The 25,299-nt window shown below is 37.3% G+C and overlaps 1 protein-coding gene across 7 annotated transcripts in view; it reads right to left on the reverse strand.

The window, feature by feature from the left end:
- The window catches only part of PIEZO2 (piezo type mechanosensitive ion channel component 2), a 382,528-nt gene that overhangs the window by 25,716 nt on the left and 331,513 nt on the right, over positions 1-25,299 (reverse strand). For 5 of the 7 annotated variants that reach the window (XR_005649322.1, XM_039845973.1, XM_039845996.1 and 2 more), the window contains 9 exons: positions 23,814-23,873; positions 19,828-19,994; positions 17,926-18,092; positions 11,557-11,724; positions 8,463-8,951; positions 7,897-8,155; positions 4,763-4,945; positions 1,411-1,663; positions 160-292 (listed from right to left, as the gene is read on the reverse strand). Coding sequence is in view for 6 of the 7 variants with exons in the window: in XM_039845973.1 (XP_039701907.1) it covers positions 160-292; positions 1,411-1,663; positions 4,763-4,945; positions 7,897-8,155; positions 8,463-8,951; positions 11,557-11,724; positions 17,926-18,092; positions 19,828-19,994; positions 23,814-23,873 (1,879 nt within the window). In the remaining variant the exon portion in view is untranslated. The remainder of the gene's footprint in view (positions 1-159; positions 293-1,410; positions 1,664-4,762; positions 4,946-7,896; positions 8,156-8,462; positions 8,952-11,556; positions 11,725-17,925; positions 18,093-19,827; positions 19,995-23,813; positions 23,874-25,299) is intronic. The other 2 variants (XM_039845987.1, XM_039845980.1) reach the window with 2 other exon arrangements.

Here is a 25,299-nt window from a genome sequence, read left to right on the forward strand (position 1 = left end):
GGTCCTTTAATTCTGCCTTTAGAAGGCGATGTCTGTGATATGAGAAATCACTTCTCTGCTCTTCATTTATGGTTTATGTGAAATAATTGTTATCAATATTTCCCAAAGTTTCCCAGCCCTAAAATAAAGCCCACAATCCAAGTGTTTTCATGCACCCACTTCTTTATGGTAAATGCTTTTGCTTTGATTAAATGTTCTTGAAGCTTTTCCATATAAAGTTCTTTTTTGCTTTTTCGCTTGATGCTCAAAACACTGCTTCCTTTTTGACTGCTGTTTCGAGTGCTTGTGCTGCCTAGAAATAAAAAGAAACCAAGACGCACTGTGAGGTATGGGCTTGTTGACAAAGATATCACAGGAGTCCCTGGGGCCCATATGGCAGAGGGATGGCTTGAAATTGTTTCTAGGTAAGAACACACAGGTGCCTGTGAGAACAGTGACTGAGAATTTGAAATTTGCTGTCTCAACTCTGCTTCTATAGTAAAACACATCTGTGAGTTTTTACACCCAGTGCTGATTCTTTCCAGGATTATTATGTGATCTTTGTGCCAGGAAGAAACACATAGGAAGAACAGCTTTTACAGTGCTAATTGGGGTCCTAAGTTGCAGGTTTTCCAGATTGGGTCCACCCCTTTTCTCACATCCTAATTCCTTTAACTGTAAAATTAATATAAGATGACTTGCCAGCATCTCCCTGAAAAGTATATTCTGAAGATAAACACGGTCACGCGCCAATTAACAATGGGAATATGTTCTAAGAAATGTGTCAGTAGGCAATTTTATGGTTATGAGAACATCATAGAGTACACTTATACAAACCTAGATGGAATAGCCTACTACACACCTAGACTGTATGGTATGCTACCATCGTACCTGCAGTCCTTCATTGACTGAAAAGTCATTATGCAGCTTATGATTGTACAAGTGTTTGGTAAGCTTCAAACATGAGCGCTATAAATATAAGCACCAAAGGCGTATCTACCTTCTGATTATACTGTTTAGTAACTAATAGAGAAAATTAGCAGATGGTGTGGATAAAAAGTTCCCATCAATAAAACCTAAATATGTTTTTTGAAATATATATTTTGAAATAAATCGTGATTCACAGCACACTGGACACACCCAGCAGAATCTCTAGAGAGGATTTTACAAACTATCATGTGCCCAGTACTTACTAGGTACTAGGCATGTGCTGGTCACTTTTCACAATTATCTGAAATCTCTGTCTCAGGAAGGAATCAGACGTTTGGAGCAATGATGTGACTGTCTCAGGTCACACACATAGCTGAATCAGAATTTGAACTTGGGTCTGTTTGATTTCAAAGTGCTTCCTCTGCCCCAGACCCACCAGCACCAGAAAAACAAGACACCTCAGGGTGTTATTCCAGCCCAAGGATACCATGTGATGGATACCTCTTTGGGACCTATTTGAAGAAAAGCTGGATCTGCAGGATATCTGGGAGCTGCTGCCAGAGCGTTTCCTCCGGACGGCTGTTGGCTGCTCAGGGAAGGACACGTGTATTGACTCTGTGGAAGCAGCCAAGTTGATGGATTTCAGAGAATCAGAGGAGGCCCTTCTACCATGACTGAGGGACAATTCATCATCTGATTCTTCCTTGTCGGTACCACTTTCGGTGATGTCATCTTCATCCCATAAGCCGTGGCACTGAGAGGCATGGGAAGGAATAATTCAGATTGCCATTTGAGGAAAGGGAGCTGGTATTCTGCTCTACAATGTCTCATCCAACAAACTGTCCCCCAAGATTAGAAAAAACAGAGTAACTGTAGTTGATAATACTGTATTGAATAACTGAAGTTTGCTAAGAGAGTGGAACTTAAATGTTCTCATAAAAAGAAAAATGCATATGTGAAGTGACGGATGTGTTAATTAACTAGAAGGAAGAATCCTTTCACAACATATACATTTATCTAATGTATACTTTAAATATTTTACAATTTTATTTGTTGATTACACCCCCAAATAAAGCTGAAATTTAAAAAATGATTAGATAACCAAGGAAGGGGAAAGAATTCTAAGAAAGATTATTATCTCTAATTTTATGATGGTTTCTGTAGAATGGATATGGGTGAGTGTAGATGATCAGAGTTTGGCTAATTAATTGAGGTGGAGACAGGTGATGTTTGGCAAATAGAGTAAAATGAAATTATAATCACTTAACTTGTTCCTTGAGTGAACGTGCTTTCCAGGACACATCTCTCTATGCTTTTACAGCTAGCATTTGAAGTATCAACTTGAAGTATCAGTGGGTGAGTTTAGCTCCGCTGCCCCATGTTCACCAAGTATCTGTACTTGAATAATAATGCTGTCCCTCCCCTAGCCTAAACAACAAGATGTGAACCCTTGAAGTATCCATGTCTGTCTCAGAAACAGAGCTGCAAATACCTTATTCAGTGTTGGCCCACATGTGAGACAGAAATTTTGATGCAGAACCTGGGTTTGCTTCAAGGAAATGGGATAAGGGGGGATGATAAATAAGGGAGAAATAACAGCAGAAAAAGAGGCTGAGAAACCAGGGACTTTGCTGAGAAACTAGGGACCTTGCTGGACCAAGATGCTACCTGGACTATAAGTCACCCTTATGATGACCTTGCTGCTGTTGGACAAAGCTCCCCAATGAGGTCACTGCCTCCCATGTGCTCAGACTGCCAAGCTCTGCGATTATTCCCTAAGACCTTACCCAGTCTTCCCTCCAACATGTGCTCTAATTTAGAGAATATGAGCTCCAGGCCAATTTGCCAAAAATAGGTTGTTGATCAAAAACCAACTTGAAGAATAATTGATTCATCAAAAGACAAAGTCACCTAATTTATAGATTATTCTTAAATGTTTATTTATAGACGTATTATTTTTTAAACATATTAAATAAATGTATTTTTATAAACAAACATTTTAGGTGTTCATAATGGAATTTTTCAATTTATGCTGATTTCTTTCAAATCATTTTAAAAGTCATTTTGTCTTTTGCCAATATCGCAACATATTTAGATTTCCCCCTGCTTTCTTAGTAGTATATTTAAGTTTGTTAATACTTTCAATTATTTATAAAATTTCAGCAAATAATACTGAATATGATAGTTTTAACCACTTTTCAAACTTCTACATAGTTTTCATTATTTGATTTCCACAGCAGCATTCTATAAGAGGCTTGTCTTTTTTTTTCAAAAGCCGTAGGGTAGTTTGGTCTTCTTATAAAAAGATTTTTCATTCCAAAAAGTATTTTTAATATCATTAGCTGAAATTTCAGCATAATAGCATCTCAAATCTCATATACATTCACCATATAAATGAAATTTTCTGAGAAGAAATCAGAGTATTAGTATGAAACACCAAAATTTTGTTTATTGTATACTTTAAATACAATATTATATCTGTTAAACCATTTGAACATTGATAAAAAATAGTAAAAATGCCTAGAGGTTTCTAAAAAATTTTTTAATGGCATGCAAAAGGATACAAAAGTTGCAAGGGAATTCTAGAGTGGCCAAAATTATACCATCATGTTTTAAATGCTAAAATTTAAACTACTTTCCAGAACTAAAAATATAAGGTTAATATTTTTATTGCTATATTCATACAAATAACTAGTAAATTATATTAATTCAGGTAATTAACATATTCATCAGAAGAACTGGAGCATTTGGACAAATTCAACTTTGCTAACTGGTTTGCTTGGATAACATACTTTTGCAAACCTATCATGATCTAATGACCCAGGTAAGATCCCCAAAAAGGAAGATTAGGGACTTGGTTACTTTGCAAGGTGACAGAATATAGAGTGGAGATCTTGACCAAAGGTTTGTGAAGATGAACCCAGTTTGAAATACCCCACTGAGTAGGACAGAAGTCAAACACACTGTTACATATGTTTGTGTGCATGTATATATATGTGTGTATATATTAACTTAGGTCAAGCCTGTCCTAAAAAGGAACTAATAAAGATACCATTTGATAAAATAAATTTAACATATTTTCTAAAAGGAGACAAGTTAAAGTAAAAGAAAAAAAGTAAAGTTGTGACAATAGGCATATCAACATATAAAATATATGCTATGCAATAATTTCTAATTTTTGTCACCAAGTGGCATATTTTACATATTTACAAGCTTAGCTAATAGTTCACAGTATGCAAGAAGAAAAATCTCACACAGTTGCTCAGGAGGATGACAAGAGTTATTGAACTTGAGAAGGTCCTCTGCAGGCAAGTCTTCCCAGAACAGCGTGATCAATGTCTTTCTCAACAGTAAGCTCTCAGGAAGCATAGCACCAGCTTTACCAGACCATTTAATGTACAGTTTCTCACTAAGCTATGGTTTCATGACAAGAAACTACCCAATAAAAGCAATGCTACTAGAAGAAAGTAGGGAGAGATTGGGATGGAGATGAGAGGAAATATGATCCACTCCAAACTGTAGCTCTCTTGCTGGCTTGAACTAGGAGTAGAATTTAGCATATCAGGCATTAAAATATTGGACGCCATTCAAGCAATTCTCATGGATTAATTATTATGTGTTCAAACCAGGGTAGGAAAATGAGGTAATTTTCTCTCAGATTTATTACAAGTGACATTATTGAGCATGGAGTGTTGGAGAAAATGAATATAACTGTTTTTAAAAATAGAGCATACAAGTAGATGCTACCCACTGGTCTCAGGTCTCACTACCATTCCTAATGTTCACCTTCTCCAGGTATATTATAGGGACTGCAATTATCAACATGTGCTGGTTAACTGTTAATGTGCAGTACCTTCAAAATTGATCGATGGAAGAAAAGAGCCAGGAGCTGAATGAGATCATAAAGAACATAACCTTCTTTCTTTTCCACGCCTATGATATTAGGTGGGTGGTAAGGTTTATCCTTGTGCAATTCCACTTGCTTATTCCAGGGAAAAAACCCAAATTGGAAGAAATACTTGACCACAATTGTCACCTACACACGGATGACAGAAAAAAAATTACTCCTTTTAAGTATAGTTATATAGGAGAAACAGTGATATAAAAAAATTAAGAAAAATTCATTTCATAGTTTTGATGATAGGTGTACATGCAATTATGTGGAATAATAACATTATCATTCTTACAGACCATTGACTTTAGAACAGGAGCTAAATCTTACTCTTACAAGTGCCTCTGAGCATAGATCTATCAGGGCCAGATAGATCTATCAGGCCCATAGATCTATCATGACACTGCTTAAGCGATTTCCTCCATTTTTGAAGAGTTGGCTAATTTATACTGATTTAATTGATATTTATATTATTATGCAGCTATTTAAATATGGTAATAAAGACCAACAAATAGAATAATGTTTATATCTTTATATTTTATGTATTGCTGTAATTTGTAATCTTTATGAACATGGTTTTTTTCTGATATTTTTTATAAGTATTCTCTGTTTCTTTCTTATTCTCTTGCTCTCTTCTCTCATATGCTGATGACTTTCTATAGCATATCACACAGTTCACAGTTCTGATGTACACAGTTTTCACTTTACTCCAATCTCTTCCTTCTCACTACTTTATTGCTCACTGGAATTTCTTCTCGAGAAGAAATAAAAGTAAATGAAACAATTTGGCAAGTTGTGCTGGTAACTAGTTCAGGGTATAAATGTTGTAGAGAAGTAGAAGAAAGCCAAATGAGAAAATTGATGAGTTTCATTTAAGCATACCTCCAATGTCTATATCATCAATAGTTCACTACAATTCATCAATAAAAAAATACTTTTGTAGGTCCTCTCTTGACCTAGAGTCTCCCTTTAGCTCTTTTCCTCTCTCTCATGTCTTCTTAGTCAAACTTCTGCAAAGAACAGTCCTGTGTTTCTTATCTTAGTGGACAGCATCCCCACATACCAAATGCCAAAGCAGAAACCTGGAGGTTTCCTTGTCCCACCCCTTCTCCCTCATACCCCATATAGTTTTAGGCAATTACTAAACCCTTATTTACCCACTCATCTTCAACCTCATTGCCACTACACCCAGACAGTTAAAATAGTTTCCTAGCTGGTCTTTATGCCTCCACTTTCTGTATAAAAACTTGCAAAAACACAAACCCGATTGAGTCATGCTCCTGTTCAAATCCTTCAATGCCAATGGGATAAGTCCTGAGCATGCCCAAGAAGGAGCATTCCCAAGCTCCTTCTGCTGCACTTTCCACTCACAGCCTGCCTTCCAGCCATCATAAGCCACCTGTCATTTTTAGTAATTGCCAGGATGTCTCATGCCTTTGTTTCTTTGCATAGGTTATTCCCTTTGCTTTTCTTCCTTTGGTTACCCTGCACTCATCCCTCAAGACTCAGTTCTAAGTTCTCTTCCACTGAGAAGTTGTTGTGATTTCTAATTTCTCTCGACCCCACGGATGCTGTGCCTCAAGCTGTATGAGGCACAGCATCTGTCTAACTCATGTACAGTCTCTAATGCAGGTTTGAATCCACTATAGGGCAATTTTTTGTTTACATTATATCTGCCTGCCACATTAGTTTGGGAGCCACTGGAAAACAGAAACAGCTTTTTGTTTTTTTCTTTTAAACTTATTGTATTCTCATGCCAAGTGTAGTTCTCGGATTTTGGCACATAGTTCACGTTATGGAGTCAATTAACATCAACTTAATTTCCTCCTTTTTCACTCCTCAGTGTGCCAGAAAAAAAATGGAGAACACAAATTTAACTTAACCTGGAAGATTTTATTTTTAAGATAACAGTGGTGTATAAATAGCTCTTGTTCTCTTTTCCACAGTCTCAGTATCTGCTCTTACTTTACTCCTAGGTGAGAAACAGCCTCCCATGGAGGTGTTAGAGAAAGCACTCATTCCCCAAATAGGGCATCATTTATGTCCTGGATCATGAAATGATGCAATAGAAGTAATATTCAAGAACAATTATTTTAGCAAGATTGTGATGGACAGGCTAATTAAAGCAATAGATATATATTTGGCTTTAAATCTTCTATTTTTATTATGGAAATAAGATACAGGATATCGATACTTTAAACTGAATACTTTTGTGATGATTTAACATAAACTTTGTTTTCATTTTACTGTTGAATTACTTATAAATTTCCAGACTCTAACAGTACGTCCATCATGAGTACTATCCTTTAAGAAGTAATTACAGTACCATTGTTAGTGAAAACCTTTTCTTATGAGCCAGGTAAGAACATTAGCTTTCTTCACTAACCTAAACACAAGGCACAAAGTCTATAGAGCTCCCCTTTATTTTTTGATTTTATGGTTGTCATAGGAATTTGAGATCTTCTATCTATTTAATAGTCTAGGAAAGTAGGTCTATACAATAGGGCAGAGTGTCTCTTGTACTCTCACAAGTGATGGAAAATGTCTGGCAATTCACCCTTTTAGTCATTCAGATTTTTAAGAGGATTATTATATAACTTTGTGTGTTGATGTAGGGAAATTGGCTTTTAGGTTTAAAAATGGAAAATATACATGTTGCATCAAACTATATTCAAAGTGCTTACTGTATTGTTTATTTCAGTATCTATTCACGGAACATCCACAGGCTCCAGGCACTATGCTTGGTTCAGCATAGCACTGTTACCATCTCAGTGATTAATATCATAGGACAGACAACCAGGCTTCAGGAGTCTGCCCCAACACTCACCAGCTGGGTAACTTTGGGTCAATTATTTAGTCTCACTACAGCTGGATCCTTATCTGTTAAATAGGGATGATATTAGCAGCTGTCTTGTGTGAGGTGTGAAATGTGAAAAGAGATAAAATTACCAGCACTAGATAATTGTTAGTTATAGTCATTTGTCTAAGAATAGCCATCTAACGGATTGGTTTTGTAAAACTATCTGGGAGTCAGGGCAGGCCCACCTAGAGTAAATGCCCAAGCGACTTGCCCTAAGGTTTCACCCAAGGCCTACCTCTGTGTAGACAATGGCCATCATCCAGAATCGTCTGCTGGGCCTGGGGACAGACAGCATGGCCCAAAGGAAGATCAGAATGGGGAGCACGAGGGTAATCACGGATGCAGAGACCATGTGGTTGAGGATGATTACAAAATAGCACACCATTTCTGAGCGGGCCACCAGCGTGTTGTACATGGCATAGAATAACAGCAAGAACCGAGGCTGGCCAACATAGAATTTTTCCGACTCTTCAAGCTCATCATCATGGAACATCCTGTTAGCATAAACAATGTGACAATAAACTTGTCTTAATTTCTCCAAAATTATTAATTTCCATTTTGCATGATCCTTTCTGTTCTTCCCCCCTTCCTATGTCTCCAGATTCCTTGTGAAAACGACCTAATATTACATTAAATAAAGAAATGTGAGCACAGTGTCTATTGACAGCTTTTGCTAGTTCTACCTGTCGGTAATAGAACTTGCAGCATGAGAAGTAATGAAAATTGTGTCTGTTTGCTGTAAGCATCTAGGTGGGTGTTTTTAATAGAAGAGTTTCTCTATGTACACCACAGTGTGCTTACTTTTTCAGCAGCAGTTCACTGGCTGTCAGCTCGTGCGTCAGAGGCGGTAAGATGCTGGACTCCAGGCGGTCGGAGCGGCTGTCGTCCGGGCTGACCGCCATGCGGCTCGGGCCTGCAGAGTCATCCCGCGAGCTGAAGGACAGGCGCTCAAAGCTGACCGCTTTGCTGTAAGACGGCGGGACCTCCACGTCACCCTCCTCGGTGGAGGACTGCGGCAGCTCGGTGTCCGGGGTAAGACCGGCCTCCTCGGACTCCTCTGTCTCCTCGGCCTCTTCTGCTTTCTCATCTTCCTCCTCCTCAGGCCCCTCGGGCCCCACATCCACTGCAACCTCACCATGCTCGTCGTCCATGTCCCCGACCCCCACCTCCTCGTCCTGCCCAGCCTCTAGGTCCTGCTTGGCCTCTACCTCTTCATGCTCGGCCTCCACCTCCTCTATGGTTTCCGTGGTGCCCTGGCGCGAGTACAGCATGGTGCACTGTGTGGGCTCGCTGTCAGGAGAAAGGAACCGGCACAGAACCTTGTTTTAGCCTCCAGTTCCTCAAAATCCCCTGATTCTCAAGACACCTTCCCAGCATTCCCAAATAACATCAAGACATGTAAGAAAATTAAACACCCCATTTTCTCTCCCTGCCCTCCATCCTCTTTGTTCCTGCAGGGTATTCATGTCTGGTCTGCAGAGACTGCAAACAGCAGCCTCTCGAATGCAAAAGCTGACAGTGCAGCACCTGAGTGAAAACCAGAGCGAGTCACAAGGCTCACAAGTTGCTAAACCCATCTATGCACATAGGTTTTAAAATCGTATTAAGATTCACAATCATGGGTTTCAATGTCTACCTCCAAATCAAAATAGTATAGCATACCTACCATTATATACCAAATATATGTGTATATATCAAATATATACATATTATATATAACTATGTGTATATACACACACACACACACACATTTCTTTTTAAGCAGGGTCATATGGAAATGAGAAGACTTGCCAGTTTGGGTCTGTTGGTGCTGACCAAGATAAACTCTACTCTTAATCCTGTGCAAGGAACCCACCTACATCCAGAAGAGAACAGGAATGATAAAATATTGGCTAACCTGCATGCTTCATAAACAATGGCACACTTCTTTAATATATGTTTCTTTTCCCTGTTTTTCCATCCTTTGCTTTTTTCTTATTGGTGTATATTACATTTGACTGAATTTTTACCATCTCTCCAGCTCCCAACCATCTCCCACTGAGCTCTTTGTCTACACATGAAAATACCCACCATTTCTCCTCCGTCGTGTGATGTCTCCTTGGGGCTGCTTGCTTCACCCTCAGGGTTCACTCTTGCTCTCTCTTCTCCCTACTATTTCAACTGATTTTCTTCTGCTAGCTCCCCTTCTAGCATGCACTTGCCATAAGCTCTGTACCCTAATCTTCACTTTCTCTTTTTTGGCACCCTGTTCTTTTCTGTTGCATCTCTCTTCCTCATTTAGTGTTTTATCTTCTAACTTTCCCTGCCGCATCCATGCAGGAAAAGTTGAAAATGAAAATAGAGCAGCCACACCAGTGAAATTTATGGCATGCCTTTTAATATTGTCTACCTCGGCCACAGCCGGCCCCCAAAGGGGAGAGGGGCAACAATTATCTAGAGAGGTGGATATAGAACTATAATTTGTTAGACTCAGAAATATGCATTGTTATCTGAATGGCATATGTGTACAGCTAGGGTCAAAAAACACAGATTCTCAAATGCACAGATTGTATCCATTTTTCTTGTCATCAACACCGGTATAGACATGTCAATGAATAAATGAATGAGTGGATGAGCCTTGGCTGAGCCCTGGGTTGAAGAACTAGATTTGTATGTGTTCTTGGTTCCTGCTCAGGTATTTAATATTCCCAGGGCTTTGGTCCTATATGTGCACATCTCATAGAAGGCTCTTGGAATGCCAAGCCAAAAACAGCTTTTTGATAAGACTTACCTCGGTTAGACATAGCCTCCTAGGAAAGCCATGAAATTGATCACTCTGGGAAATTTTCAGGCCACTGGAGCCACACCATACCAGTTCTAAATTCTAGTTACTCTATATCCAATGGCAGGCACTTTCTCTATGGTACTGGATCTGGTCTGGCCCCAAAGAGATTCAACAAATCTTGGTACCTTCAGGAATCAACAAAGTGGAATGGCATAGCATGTGTCTGCCAGAGGACATCACAAACAGCCAAGGCATTCCCATCATTGCCAGGCTCCAGCATATTGCAGCACTGTATTAGGATATATGGCTGCCAGCAAAAAGAAGTTAACAACCCTCTGGTTTGCCAAAATTGAAATTAGTTTTGGATTAGGTTATTATGGTTTCAGGATAAGCATAATGTAGCAGATTCTTCCGTGCCCCTGCTGACCATTCAAAAGCAACTCAAAAAAGCTTTTGGATTTTATGCAGATAATTTTATTTCTAGATGATTATTATTTTATGGTAGGATTTAATAAGAAAACTTGAGCCCAAAGTAATCTTTTCCAAACAAAACAAGTTATGGACTACAAATATGATATATTCTACTGCATAACAATGTTCTTTTAAAAAATGGTAAAATATATTCTGACTTTTATGTCAGTTATGCATATAAATGTGGGCAGATTTATTCTGTGTCAACGAAAAATTACCATGGCAGATTTTCTGATTTTTTTCCCTACTGCATGTATCTTTTGATAAAATCATGAGAATAATTTTTCTACCTTCCTGACACATTTCCTTCTGTGAGGACTGCCTACATGAACTCTCAATCAAGGAAGAAACATATTTATTTCTTTGATAGTGAAAAGTGTAAAATACTTACAGAATGGAGAACAATGTTTATAATAAGGGTTTTTAAGAGGCTCCTAATGGACAAAAACTAAAGAGTGGTTAGTTTAACAGAATGCTGTCCTGGGAATGACCAGTTATTTCCTAGGAAGGGTGGTGGTTTTGCTTTGGTTATTCATGCAAATTCTTAAAATAAAAATAAAAATAAAAATAAAACATATATCACAAGAACTTATATTTGCAATGACACAAAGGGGGGAAAGATGATAAAATTATGGAACAAAGCATGCACAAGTTAAGCACCTTGATGCTAAACTGCCACTGTCAGCTGATGAGGAGGACATATCCAAGCTGAGCATTTTACGGAGCCTAGGTCGAGCACGCTCACTTGTTTTAGGTACAGTTTCTGGTCCATCTAAATCATCAAGGGTAGACTGCCTTGAGAACAGCATGGTTGCTTCAGTGTAGCAGCTAGCAGCGCAAACAGTTACAGAGACACAGTGTTAAAACACCAGTGGTACATCAGTTTACACATGGATCAATTGACTAACACACTGCCATGCAGCAAACCACACACAACATCAACATCACTGACGATGACCACCACAGCGGGGCTCAAGGACAGGAAAGAACCTGTTTGGCAGGACAATAAAACACAACAGTACTGGATTTAACAAAATATATTGGCTAGTGATAAATTATGAAATGTCATTCTCTGGGTGGGACACAGAAATAGAATAATTATAAGTCCCGACTCTTCTCTCACAGAGAAGAATTCATATCATTATAACTTTGCAACTGAGTTATTTTATTAAGGAAACTGTGCTTTATTTAGAGCTCTCTGAGTCACTGAGAGCATTTTGTAACCAAATTGCTTAAGCAGAAATATCTGCTCATGTAAAATTGATATAAAAGATTTCAATATATTTTTTAAACACAGTCTCTGAAATGAGAGAGGGAAGGTCAGGAATGACCACAACAAACAATTTTCCACCCCAATTTCTAGTTTCAGTGAAGCCAAACTAGATGCCTTCCACGTAGAAGAGATGCTGGTTTGATATGCAATTGAATATAAACCAACATCAAAAAAGTGAAATAAAAAGATTCAAAGAAAACAACAAAGGAAATTTAGCAATGGCGGCTTTATTTTGTCTGTTAACTTTCCATTTTGTCTGGATCATGTTTTAGGTCTTGATAGATGTCATTAGGGTGAGAACCATTGGCTAAAATCCTCAGCTCCTGTTCCCCAATGGAGCAACAATTGGGGAGGAAATGATAGAGATTCAGGACTGAGACGCTAATGGGTGATGCTACTGAAGGATAAGAAGCAAATTGAGTTATGGCATAGGCATGATTTTAGTTCAGACATATAGCTTAACCGTAAAGAGCCTATGAGGGTGGCTACTGGAGTACGAATCTTCCAACCTGAGCAGTAATGACTTGGCTGACCCAAGGGAGCAGGTCTTTGTGATATAGGGTGGCCAATTCCCCAGCTGACACTGTTAAGCTGAACATTATCAACAAGTGACAGCACTAGGAGGCCTACTGTGTGTCCAATATGCAAAGCTGGGTGTCCTCAGCCAGTGATCGTGAGGCAGAAATGGAACCACTCAAGATGTAACAACCTCTAGGGGTTGAGGAGCAGAGAATTTGAGTCATGCACTCACAGAACTAGTTAAAGGGCTTTTCAGGTTCCAGGTGATTTTGCACAACCCCACAGGTGCTCCAGTGGGGCCATCCTGCTGTGTATATCACAGCTACATGGCTAAGACGGATAGAACAATGAGAGGGATGAGCACGTAGACAATCGAATGGTCTCTAATAAGGACACAGAGGCTGATTTTTTTAAAGAAGGCTCTAATTCTTTTAGATGTTGTCATGCTCTGGACAAAATGAGGAGATAAATCAATTCCCTTCTTTAGGGTCCCAATTTCATCATTTATGAGATGACAAAACTGGATCCTTGAGTTTCTGTATTCATTTTAACATTTTTAGAGGTGCAACTCCATGGCCTTTTAGGAGTTTGCGGGTAGAAAGACACTGTGCACCCTTTCCTGTAGCACTGCTCAGATTTTCTGCATTAGAACTTTGTTCTAATCTTAAAGTTCTATACCTTGTTAATTCTCATGTTGAGTTCTATTGTCCCATCGGCCCACCTTCAGACACCACATAATTGGGTCATTAGGTATGTGACCAATTTGTCACCCAAACCAGGACCATTTTAAAAGTGAAAGAGAAGGGGAGGAGCTTTATAAAAACAGGCTCAAAGCACAAGCCTAAATAGATGGTTGTTGTCACCTTGCAGGGTCACATAGCAACATCTAAGTGATACTTCTCAATGATAATCAGTCCCTTTATATATAGGAATGTTCCTTAGAACATCAGGAATTTAAATTAATTTGTTTTGGGGGAAGATAGATAATTTCTAATTTTATAAAATGATCGTTAAAAAAATAGGTGCTTTTTAACATCTGGATTTGAAAAAAATAATGACTATTCCAATAAGTCAAAGGAAATACAAATTTATTTGATAAGTTCTCACCCCAACCTCATCTTCTGTAAGTCCAAAGGAAAAGAATGGTGACATGGATACCAGAGCAAGAGCTGTGGCAGGTGGGACAGCCTCACCCCGGCTGGGTCTTCCACAAAGGGAGTGGGACCACACTGAGCACGCAAATCTCCACTTGAGGATGACAGTAGACCTTGCCTAATGACACGGGTGTTGAGAGAGCTTCTGTATTCGAAACCCCTTCTAGGCAGCAATCGGCATGGCTGCCTATAGACTCTAGTGTAGACAAATGATTGTTTGGAGATTTGGGTTTCCTAAAGCAAAGAAACTAGGAAAGTGGCTGAGCCATTAAAAAAAGGGCACATGTATAAACTTATTTACTAATGACATAGATGTAATGACATAATGGACCCTGTTGTATCTCTCTTTTCTTTAGGTTTAAAATTTAAAATAATAATAATAATTTGAAAGTACTAGTTTTCTACCAGTAAATTTACTTATTGGTTGACCGTATTTAAATTTGGGCGATATTTTGAAAGCCTGTTAAAAGGCAATCAATGGATTTAAACATCTTCTACCTCACAACTTTTGATCATGCATACAGTCTTTTAAACGGTTCTTCTATTTTTCTCTAAGTTATGACTTATAATTTTAGTAATTTTTTAATCAGACATATTGTCAATTGTTGTGCAGTTAAAAGTTACTAATACAGGAGTCATGTATGTTTATTTTATAGACAATTTATTTTCAATATACTTTCTAATGTACTCTTAGTTCTCCTTGATTTGTATGATTCAGAATTTGATTCTGGAGCAGCTATTCTCAAGCCAGATTCATGTATGATATTCAGGAGGCTTATAAAATCCTTGAAATTTTGTAGAAAAAACTGTACTTCTGTGCACTTTTCCCCTTAGGAAACAGTACATAGCTTTATGAAATTTCAAAAGAGGTTCATGCAAAAAATGTTTCAAACCACTGTTAATGTCATTGCAAATTAATGAAGAAAGGTTATTTCATCCATTTCCCTTTTTACTCGCCAAGCTTATGGATCCAGGTAACAACAACAACAAAAATCTCTGAATTATGAAAAAAGGCAAGAAGGGAAGTAAAAATATCATTAAAATATTATAAATCACATTATGGGGCAGCATATTTTTTTGAAGAACAGATGCAAATATGCAATAACCAAATTATAGGCTATGCATGTATATAACTGTATTCTTCACTCTGTGGGAGAAATACTCCTAGCTGAATGTGAACATGACTTTCAGTTAACTGGAGCTGTCTGAAGTCTTTTATTTTTGAATTCAGAAGAAGGAAAATATAGTTTGCCTTAGATCCTGCCCATATTCATTATATACAGAGCAGTGCTATCCAAAGCTTACTATAGTGGGGCATTGCATATGGTAAGCAAAAATAAATAAATAAATATTTTTAAAAAGAATATATTTTGGAAAATGTACATCTAGAGTATCTCAGCATTTTTCTTCTCCAACCATTTTCTCATTTTTTGAAAAATGGTTGTTTGGTCATGAATAGGTTACAAAGTGGGTGGTTTGAAAACTTTTAGATTCCCCAGTTCATCTTTATTCACCCCCGTAACTGGGAAGCAGCATTAGTCAGCATCTTGAATATTCACTACATTCAGATAAATCTTGCCTCCCCAGATTTCTCTGCCAACGCACCAGTCCACTTCTGCACACATGCCCACGCGCTCTCCCTTCATTATGAAAGAAATAGCTACCATGAAGTAACTTGGAATATTAGGAGTGTGAGTAGAAGAGGGTAAAAATAGACTTTCAGTTTTAGTAGGAAAATGAATTAAAGAGAAAATAAGTCAATTTAAATAATTGATTTATAGATACAGAGAGAATTGGTGCAAGAAGATCACATTTAAGAAGTTTGGCAGCCTCCAAATAGAACAGTTTTTATGGTTTGTAAAAAATAAAAATAAAATATAAACAACAATGACTTTTTGTTTCAGTGGGGTAGGTCAAAGGAGACTGAGGCTCCCCTTTCTAAAATGTTGATTGCAGGACGCTTTCAGAAAGATACACAAGGGGGCACTGTCAGCACTTGCCATCCAAGGACGTAATACTACATTTTCACTTTGTAACTTCGATATTACCAATGATTTCAGAAATTAATTATTGAGAAATGTACGTATATTTGGGTAGAAGCAGAATGAGAAATTAAATTTTATTACCATGCACATTGTTCTAAAAATCAATTATTTTATTCTAGGAATTCAAAGCATCTTAACCAGCATCTCAATTAGCAAATAAATGTTTTGACCTTGAAAACGTTAAGAGTTTCTGTCCTAAGTGTTTCTTATGTTCACAAAAATATATAATAGCTGAAATATATCTATTACTTTGGAACTTACAATAACCAAAAATTATTTCCAAATTAAAGGAAAAAATATGATGTCATATTATTTTTCAAAAGACTTTAAAAGAATCGATACCTATTTTGGGGAGACTAGAGGGGTTATATCCATGCAGAATATTATCTGCACAAAAATCAAATTTAAATCAATATAAGCATGAATACATACATTTTTAAAAACTAAAAATGCAGTTTTAGTATGCATACTATTTTAAAACTTGAGGTTTTTAAAATACATATATGTATATATCAAATATCCTTCCATACCAGCAAATATAGATATGTGCCAAATAGATAATTATTGGGTAGCAAAAGAACAGGCACACTTGGAGAAGCTCAAATACAGCAATTCAGCAACAGTTAAAAATAGCACTTCAAGGTAAATTTTTGTTTATCCACCTCTCCCCATTTAGGTTGCAATTTCAACTTCTAGTTATCTATTTTGGGTTTGGTATCTTGGTATCAATAAAATAGTCTCAGTTCCTTCTCCTGTTTCATCTTTTAACATATTCAGTATTTGTGAAGGATAAATAGTCCACCAGGCCTTGGTGCCTTGCTCAGCATATGGAATATGACTGGGGGTAATCCAGGGGCTTTTAAAGCAGCCATGGGAATGCAGCCCATCTCTGATGTCATTACACAGCAGGAATCCTAGCCTAGGATGCCACAGATAATTCTGTGGGTGGGTCTTTCTTCCTTGGCTCAAACCATTTAGAGACGACTCATTTTTATGTGTCTATCCCAGAATCAAGCCCAGGACATGGCATGGAATAGGTGCTTTTTAACATGTTTAATGAAAACAATAAACACATGAATGTCCTCAGTGATACAACTCTTTACCTATGAAGATGGAGACAAGGTGTAATTCATTCAGTCTAGCTAATCACCCTATGCATGTCATTTTCCTCCTAAGGCAGGACTTACTCTTTAACAGAAAAGCAAGATCTGTGAAATCGACAGCAGCTATCTAGAATACCGTGATAGGAAGAATTCACAAGCTTTTCTGGGATAGGATATACGAAAGACTAGGTCAATTCTGTCTGGAGGACAGAAGAGGCAAAGAGATGCAGCATACCATGGTGGCTGAGAAATTGGCCTCTGAGCTGAACTAGGTGAGTTTGGGTCCTGGGTCTGCTTTTATATACTTTTGAGCTGTGTGACTTTGGGTAAGTTACTTAATCTCCTGTAACTGAACTTGTCTTCTGTAAAATGGTGACAATAGTATGCATCTCGTAGTGTCTCATAAGTATAAAGTGAGGTAATCCATGCAGTTCTTGGTGCTGGCCCATGATGAGTAACCAGTGCAGGGTCCCTGTGCTGAAAGAATTAGTTGATCATACAACTCAGGGAAGATAGAAGCTGACGGAACCACTTCTTGAACTTCTATTTTGAATCCTAAAGTAACAATTCTGAAAGGAAAAGACCAAAGATAACAACAGATGGTAGGTTCTAGTATAGAAGATACTTTCAGGAGCAGCATTTTTAGAAAGAAAAGATGCAGCCCTTGACACAAATAGTAATTTTGCCATTGAGAGGATTCCTTCTTAATTGCCTCCAGCTTGGAAATCTGTATTCTGTGCCTGATTTTATCTGGCTCAGTCTAGAAGAGAACAATATTCCTTTTGCTTTGTTGTACATATGGAGATAGCCTGAATGGGTGATGAACCATGTAAGTTTAGATTAACTTTCACCTCATGCATTCATTTCTCATACTGATGAAGTCTATTTTTTTTACCTTTGTCAAAAGCAAACCCATTGTTTAGAACATGAAATACCTGGAGATACTGTCATGTGAATCTAAGCTATCCATCCTGTGGGCTGACTGTGCACCTGAAGCAGCACCAGGACGGTCGTCAATGGTGTCCAGTCCAGACTCTCTGGAAAGGTTCATGATGTGGTTCTGATAGTACATGTGGATGCTTTCCCGAGTTGGAACATTGCCCTGTAGTGAAGGAGACATCGCCACAGTTCTTACTTGCCTGTGCAACCACCTGGCATTTTTCAATACTGACAACTCCCAGCTTTTATGCACACTCTGAGCAGATTAAAACAAAACTAGTTAAGCTGAGACTGATGTCAACTCGCTGAATTAATGATACCCAGTATTGCTGGGTAATGCTAAGAAATCTTTCTTGTTTATAGATGAAGATGGTCAAAAGGTACAAACTTTCAGTTATAAAGTAAAGAAGTCTGGAGATGTAATGTACAGGCATGGTGTCTATAGTTAATAATACTGTACTGTATACCAGAGTCCCTCCTTATCCACAAGGGATAACTTCCAAGACACCTAGTGGATGCCTGTAACTGCAGATACTACTGAACCCTACAGAAACTATTTTTCCCTATATATACAGACCTTTATAAATTATGCACACTAAGAGATTAACAACAATAACTAATAATAAAATAGAACAATTATATAACAATATATTGTAATAAAAGTTACATGAAAGTGGTCTCTCTCTCTCAGCAAAGCAGCACAGATATCTTTTACCTTCTTTACAATTTCACCAATAGAAGATTCCTTCTTACCATAGATCTTAGCAGCCTCAGCACTGGTTTTTTTTCTTTCTTTATTAAATCAAGAATTTCTACCTTTTCACTTAAAAAAAGGATTTTACACCTTCCATTTGGCATATTTGAATTGCCAGCATCACTACTCTTGCGCTTTGGGGACATTAAGTAAAATAAAGGTTACTCGGACACAAGCTCTGTGATACCACGACAGTCAATCTGATGACCAAGCCTGCTATGAGTGACTAATGGGTGTGGAGCATATACAGTGTATAGATGCTGGACAAAGGGATGATTCATGTCCTGGGCGGGATGGAGAAGAATGGCATGAGATTTCATTACACTACATAGAATGGTGGGCAGTTTAAAACTCATGAATTGTTAATTTTTGGAATTTTTTATTTAATATTTTTGGATCATGGCTGACTGAGGGTAACTGAAACCGTGGATAAGGGGAGACTACTGTATTTGAAAGTTGCTAAGAGAGCAGACCTTAAAAGTTTACATAACAAGAAAAAAATTGTAACTATGTGTGGTGATGGATGTTAAGTGGACTTAACATTGTGATGATCACTTCATTATATATATGCATATATATAATATATATCAAATCATTATGTTGCATACTCATATAATGTTATGTGTCAATTATTTTTCAATAAAAATTTTTAAAAGAAATCCCTTCTTATATATATAAGTATATAGATAATAGTAACTTTTCCAGAAGTGAACTATTTTTAAATATAATCTGTAAACCTTATATGACTATATTTTGTTGCTCTGCATCTATCCTAACTTTTCCTATAAGAAGTTTCAGATCAAACTTCCCAGACTAAACAACATAATCCTTTATGAGACATGGCAGAGCTTGTGCACCTGCAAACTCTGGTGAGTGGAGGGGATAGGTTGAATAAATTGGCTAATATCCCAGGACTGTGTGTGTGTGTGTGTGTGTGTGTGCATGCATGTGCGCGTGTGCACGTGGTGTCTGATTATTTTAATTCTGAACATAGAACAGATTTAAGTATACAGGAAAATGAAGGGGTTATGTAAAGACTGTCTGGAAAGAAAGGATTTTTTTTTCTGTATGAAATTCGGAATATTAACTTTTACAATCTTTATAATTTGTGAAGAGGCAAAAAGAATTACACCAAGAGTATTACCTTTTTAATTTCTCTTGTCAGCATGCATCTTTCAATTCTCAGAACTGTAGATATATCAATATGCTCCCTTGAAATGGAGTTAAGCCAAGTTGTGAAACTATCTACTGTTGCCAGAAAAAGAACCCAGGTAAATTTCAAAATATTAAATATCCTCTTGATGATATTATCTAGGAGGAAGAAAAAGAAACAAGATTTCAAAAGAACAAAATGCCATCACCCATTTTGCTGCGTGCTGCACGGTGATGTTTTATCAAGGGCAGGCCTGGTTTGCCCTCCAGGCCTAACTTAGTGGGGCACTTGCCACTCAGCCTGATGGGAGAGTGCAGGGAGACTGCAGTACAGGAAGCTCCCACTGGGTCTTTCTACACATGCAGTGTCAGCATCAAAACCAAACTAGGATAGAATTGTTAACTTTTGGTCAAGACATCTGTCAGAATAGATACATACACAGATAATAAGTTCGATTAAAAGAAAAATTGCATTCAAAGATATTTTTGTTATTGACACAGGGATAGAAGCAGTCTGTACCTATAAAGGTAACTGGGTCCTTTAATGCTTTTTCTGTAAGTTTCTTCTTAAGTAATAATTGTTGTTGGGAACAATTCTGTTGATTCAGTAAGAATTTGATGTTTCCTACTGTAGTTGCACTTCAGTTAAATGACCTTAAACCTATTCTGTGAAGTATATATCCATACCACTGACCCATCTTTATTATTTTTAATTATAGCAGCCTGTGTTATCTACAAGACACTGCACATAGGATCAATTCTCCCCAAACCAACAGAAGGCCTGAAATTCCTGATGTCCTTGAGTTCTCTTCCATCTCTGTGGCCGTGACTCTGGGAGCCCGGGAAAGGGAAAGCTGCCCAGCGTGATAGCTCAGCTCAGACTGCTACCTTGTCCATAACATTGTCTCAGTGTAACACAGGTCTGCGCAGTGCCCTCACAGAGTTCAGCATGAGCTCCCTGAACATTGATCATGTTTGAGGAGATTCCATATTTGTGACCTAACTTATTTTAGGTCAGAATCAAAATAAAAGAGGGAAGATGTCATTAACTGCCTGTCTTGCTTCTTTGTTCATGTAAGCCAATGGTTTCTTAACTGGTATTTAAGGAACGATTCAAGACGCCGCCAAATTTTGATCAGTGCATAATTTTATTTTCATTTGGCATTTAAAAAACTTAGTTTAACTGACTATGTCAAATTTTGACTGCAATAAAGTGAATTCTTAGTGAATATGACAATGAATTAAGAATTTCCTTATTGTTTATTAAAAAAAAAAACACCGACAAGAAAACAGCTTGTATCTTTCACCCTTTCCCCACCAAAAAAAAAAAAGAAAAGAAAAAAGAAAATCAGATTTAAGTGTCCTAATAAAATCTCAGTGAATTCAGGGTTAATGATTGGAATTACAGTTTAAAATCACTAATATGGCATTTGGAAAAGGGTATAAGCCTTTATGATCATGTGCAGGAATCAAAAAACTTTTTTCTGAACGGGGCCTGATAGTAAATATTTTCAGCGTTGCAGGCTGTACTGTCTCTATTGAAACTACTTACAGTGTACAATCAGCCATTGACAATGAATGAATTGTCTATAAATGGGCATGTCTGAGTTTCCAATAAAACTTTATTTATGGACATTGAAATTTGAATGTCATAATTTTCATATGTCATGAAATACTCTTTTTTAAAAAAAAAATTTTCAACCACTAAAAAATATAAAAATCATCCTTAGCTAACGATCCATATAAAAACAGGTGGCAGGTGGGATTTAGTCCAGGAGTTTTATAGTTTCCTGATCTCTAATCCAGCGTAATCAGATATGACCACTGGGCGACTCACCCCGGCGTTCCACCAATCCTCTCTCTACTTTAATTCTCATACCATAATGTGAATCAGAGTTTAACTTTGTAATGGTTTAAAACAAAAAGTTATTTGTGAATTGTGTGGCCTAGTAGGAAAGCAGACTTTCCCTCAGGTAAAGGTTTACTCTTTTCAAAAATAAAACCATCAGAAGAAGCTTAGCTGTATATGAGATGGCCACCAGACAAGAAAGACAAAGAAGAGTTATATAGTTCTACCTGCTGGAGTAACAAGAATCTTGGAGTGGCCAGCTGGTACCTGGGGAAGAAAACCTGAAATCCGGAAAAGGAGGTGAGAGAATGATTGAGAATGGCCTGGTGGGAAGGGGCCCTGAGACCCCTGGCTGTGAAGCGAGGTCCCAGAGGCTCCAGCCAAGAGAGACCTGCTGAGGCAGGAACACTGATCATTGACTTTCCCTTTGATGTAGTTTCCTGCCTATGCTGTCACTGTTTCCCAAGGTCCCCCAAAATCTTGGTAAAAATGTGTCACATCTAATAGCCTTAAATGAGGTGTACTTCAGAGAGTAGGGAAATGAGACGGTATTCTTCATTGAGCCAAGAAGCTCAGGAAGGGAGCAGCTGCTCTGTGAAGCTGAATGAAGTGAGGTACTACAGATTCCATGGGAGAGCAATTCTGAGTCTGAGAAGGCCGGGAACGCCCATGTTTCTCTTTCCACCCCACACTCCTATCTTTGTTTTGATTTCGAGCAAGGCATGCATTTCCCGCGGCAGTTTGGATAGAACCTCTAGCTGTTTTATAGAGATATCAAAGGCAAGTTGACCCCAAGAGGCTGAACTTACTACAACTATTAATAAACATTAGCAGCATATTACATTTTTAACATTTTTCTTCTCACGTTCACAATTATTTCCTTAGAGCTGGTGAAAGTAAACATAATTATTTCACAGTTTTGCTTATGGTGGTTTTGACTGCAAAACTAAAATTGCTATGTTGGAATGCACTTTATTGGGCGATCACAAACTAACATGTGAAATTAGGATTTCTATTTTTACTTGTTTTTTTTAATCATAGACACAGTAGGACATAGTTGTTAAAAGCACAAACTCTGGGTTCAGGCTCCTCGGATTCAAATCTCATCTCTCCCCCTTAGTGGTTGTATACATTTTGAAAAGTTAGCTAATTTTTTTCTGCATCAGTTTCTTATCTGTTAAATGGGTGGGGCTTAAAAGTGAATATGTCTAAAGGTCTTGAAAAACTGCCCGGCAAAGAAGATGTGCAATCTAAAGGGTTAGATACTATTATTGCACAAAGCTTTGCAGCAGTAATAGAATATCTGGCTCCATATACATGTGAGTTAAGTTATCTGGAAATGGAGGCCAGGTGTAAGGATTGTGCTACAGAAGGTGTTAGACTGCCTTTGAAAAGTCTCATTCTGTGCCAACAAATGGCTTTCTTGGAAGTATTTGTGTCCAGAGTAAAAGAGCAAAAATCTTGCCTGCTGATAAACAATGTACACAGGAGCTCCAACTTCGTGCAACAGAGGAAACAGCATTTTTATGGGAGTATGGAGGCATTTGAGTTAATTTCATTTGGAGGATTTTGTTTTGCCTTTTTTTTCCTTCATGGAGAAATCCTTCTCTGAATCACGTATGATGTGGAGCCCAAATGGCACCGTGACTAGGCTGGGAGTTAGAAGACTTGGAATCTGTCCCTGACTATAGCTGTGAATTCCTGAGGAAACTCATTGGGATTTGGTTTTCCCCTCATTAAATAAGAAGATTGGACCAAGCTTCCAGAGCACCTCTCATTTCCCCAGTTCTTTAAAATTAATTGCCAATATTTTTTGTGCCTGTATTCTGATGTCTTCCAATGGGACATTTATAATTTGCTTCCTCAAACCTCCTTTCATAGGTACTTGGATAAAAGAATTTATAAACTGACTCTAATCCGACATTTAATCCAACAGTGTAAGGGACAGATCTACTTTTAGGAGTCACTTTGTAGTTTCACTAGAGATGAGATTTCAAATGACTGCTTATTTAGTCATAGTCCAGAAACAGGATTTGATTAATTATTTTTAGGCAGCCTCCAACCACATGCCATCTGGGCAAGTACATTTTCAAATTCCCCTCAGCTCATATTTGCCACTATTTTGTTACCTGGTCCATCCGATTTCTTTTTGACTGGTTCATCCTCTCGGTCTTCCCACTCCACAGGACCTGTCAGGTGTGTTTAATAAATATGAGTTAGACTCTTTTAGGTATACTAAATGCCAACACTACTCTTCTGGATCAAAATAATTTTTTAAATTAAATATAGGATAGTCTGCCTATTTAGAGACTTTGTGGGGAAAAGTTGTAAGAATTCATGGCTTTCAAATTATTTTCACTCCAGAACAAGAATCATGGATAGTAGGAGTGAGTAAACTACAATCCTCTGGCCAGTCTTTCCTGTTTTCTGTTGTTAAACAGCCTGTGAGTTTAGAATGGTTTTTATATTTTTAATAGTTGGAAAAAAGTCTACAAAATAATATTCTGTGCTCATGAAAAATATGTAAAATTCGAATATTAATGGAACACAGCCACACCCATTTCTTTATCTATTGTCTGTGGCCGTTTTTATCATACAAGGGCAGGGTTGAGTTGCAACAGAGACTTATAGCTTGCAAAGCTTAAAATATTTACTATCTGGCCCTTTATGGAAAAAGTTTTCTGACTCCTGATACATACTATGAAATTTTAATTCTGAGTACCTTGGGGGTAATGTTACAAATTGTAGCATGTCATCCCCTAAAATGACATCATAGAGTTTTCACTTTATTTCCTAGTCTCTTATTTAAGACTAAGATTGTCAGGTCTAGCAAGGGAAAATACAGGATAACTAATTACATTTTAATATAAAATAAACAACAAATATTTTTTCATAATTTTTCATTTTGCATAAGTCCCATGCAATATATTTAAATGACTCCTAAGCTAAAAATATTATTTGTTGTTTATCAAAAAATTATAAATTTAACTGTGTTTCTTGTATTTTACCTGATAACCTTATCAAAGACCATTAATGATCTGACTCCAGTTAATCCTCCCAAACTTATTTTCTGCTATTCTGTTTTACATCTCATCTTTCCAGCTAGGTAGACCTGCTTTATTTTTCATTTAAATTCAATAGAAAAAAGAAGAATCATTTAACAAATAGTGATAGCGTAGTTGTCTATTCATCTAAGAGTAAAAAAACTAGATCGCTACTTCATAGAATAATAAAAATTTCAAAATATAACTAAAATTCAGAAGAAATATAGGAAAACATCAGCATAATATTTTTGAGAGGCTTTCTTAAGCAAAATAGAAAGCTAGAAACTGCAAAAAGGAATTTAGATGTACTCGACGTCAGAAAAAAAATTGTTTAGATAACATATACCATTAACTAAATCAAAAGATAAACATTGAATTGGAAAAAAATATTTTAACACGTGAAAAATGGATAATATCCCTAACATGTAAATATTCCCTAAACTAATACAGACAAACAACCCAATAGAATAATATTATAAAAAATGATGAAAATGTTTAAATCTTAGATTTGGAGTTAGAAATTACCAAGAAAATAAAAAATATTCAGTCTTATTAGTTAGGAAAATTCAAA

This window comes from Pteropus medius, unplaced genomic scaffold (genome assembly GCF_902729225.1).
Source record: "Pteropus medius unplaced genomic scaffold, Ma_sr-lr_union100, whole genome shotgun sequence".
NCBI lineage: Eukaryota > Metazoa > Chordata > Mammalia > Chiroptera > Pteropodidae > Pteropus > Pteropus medius.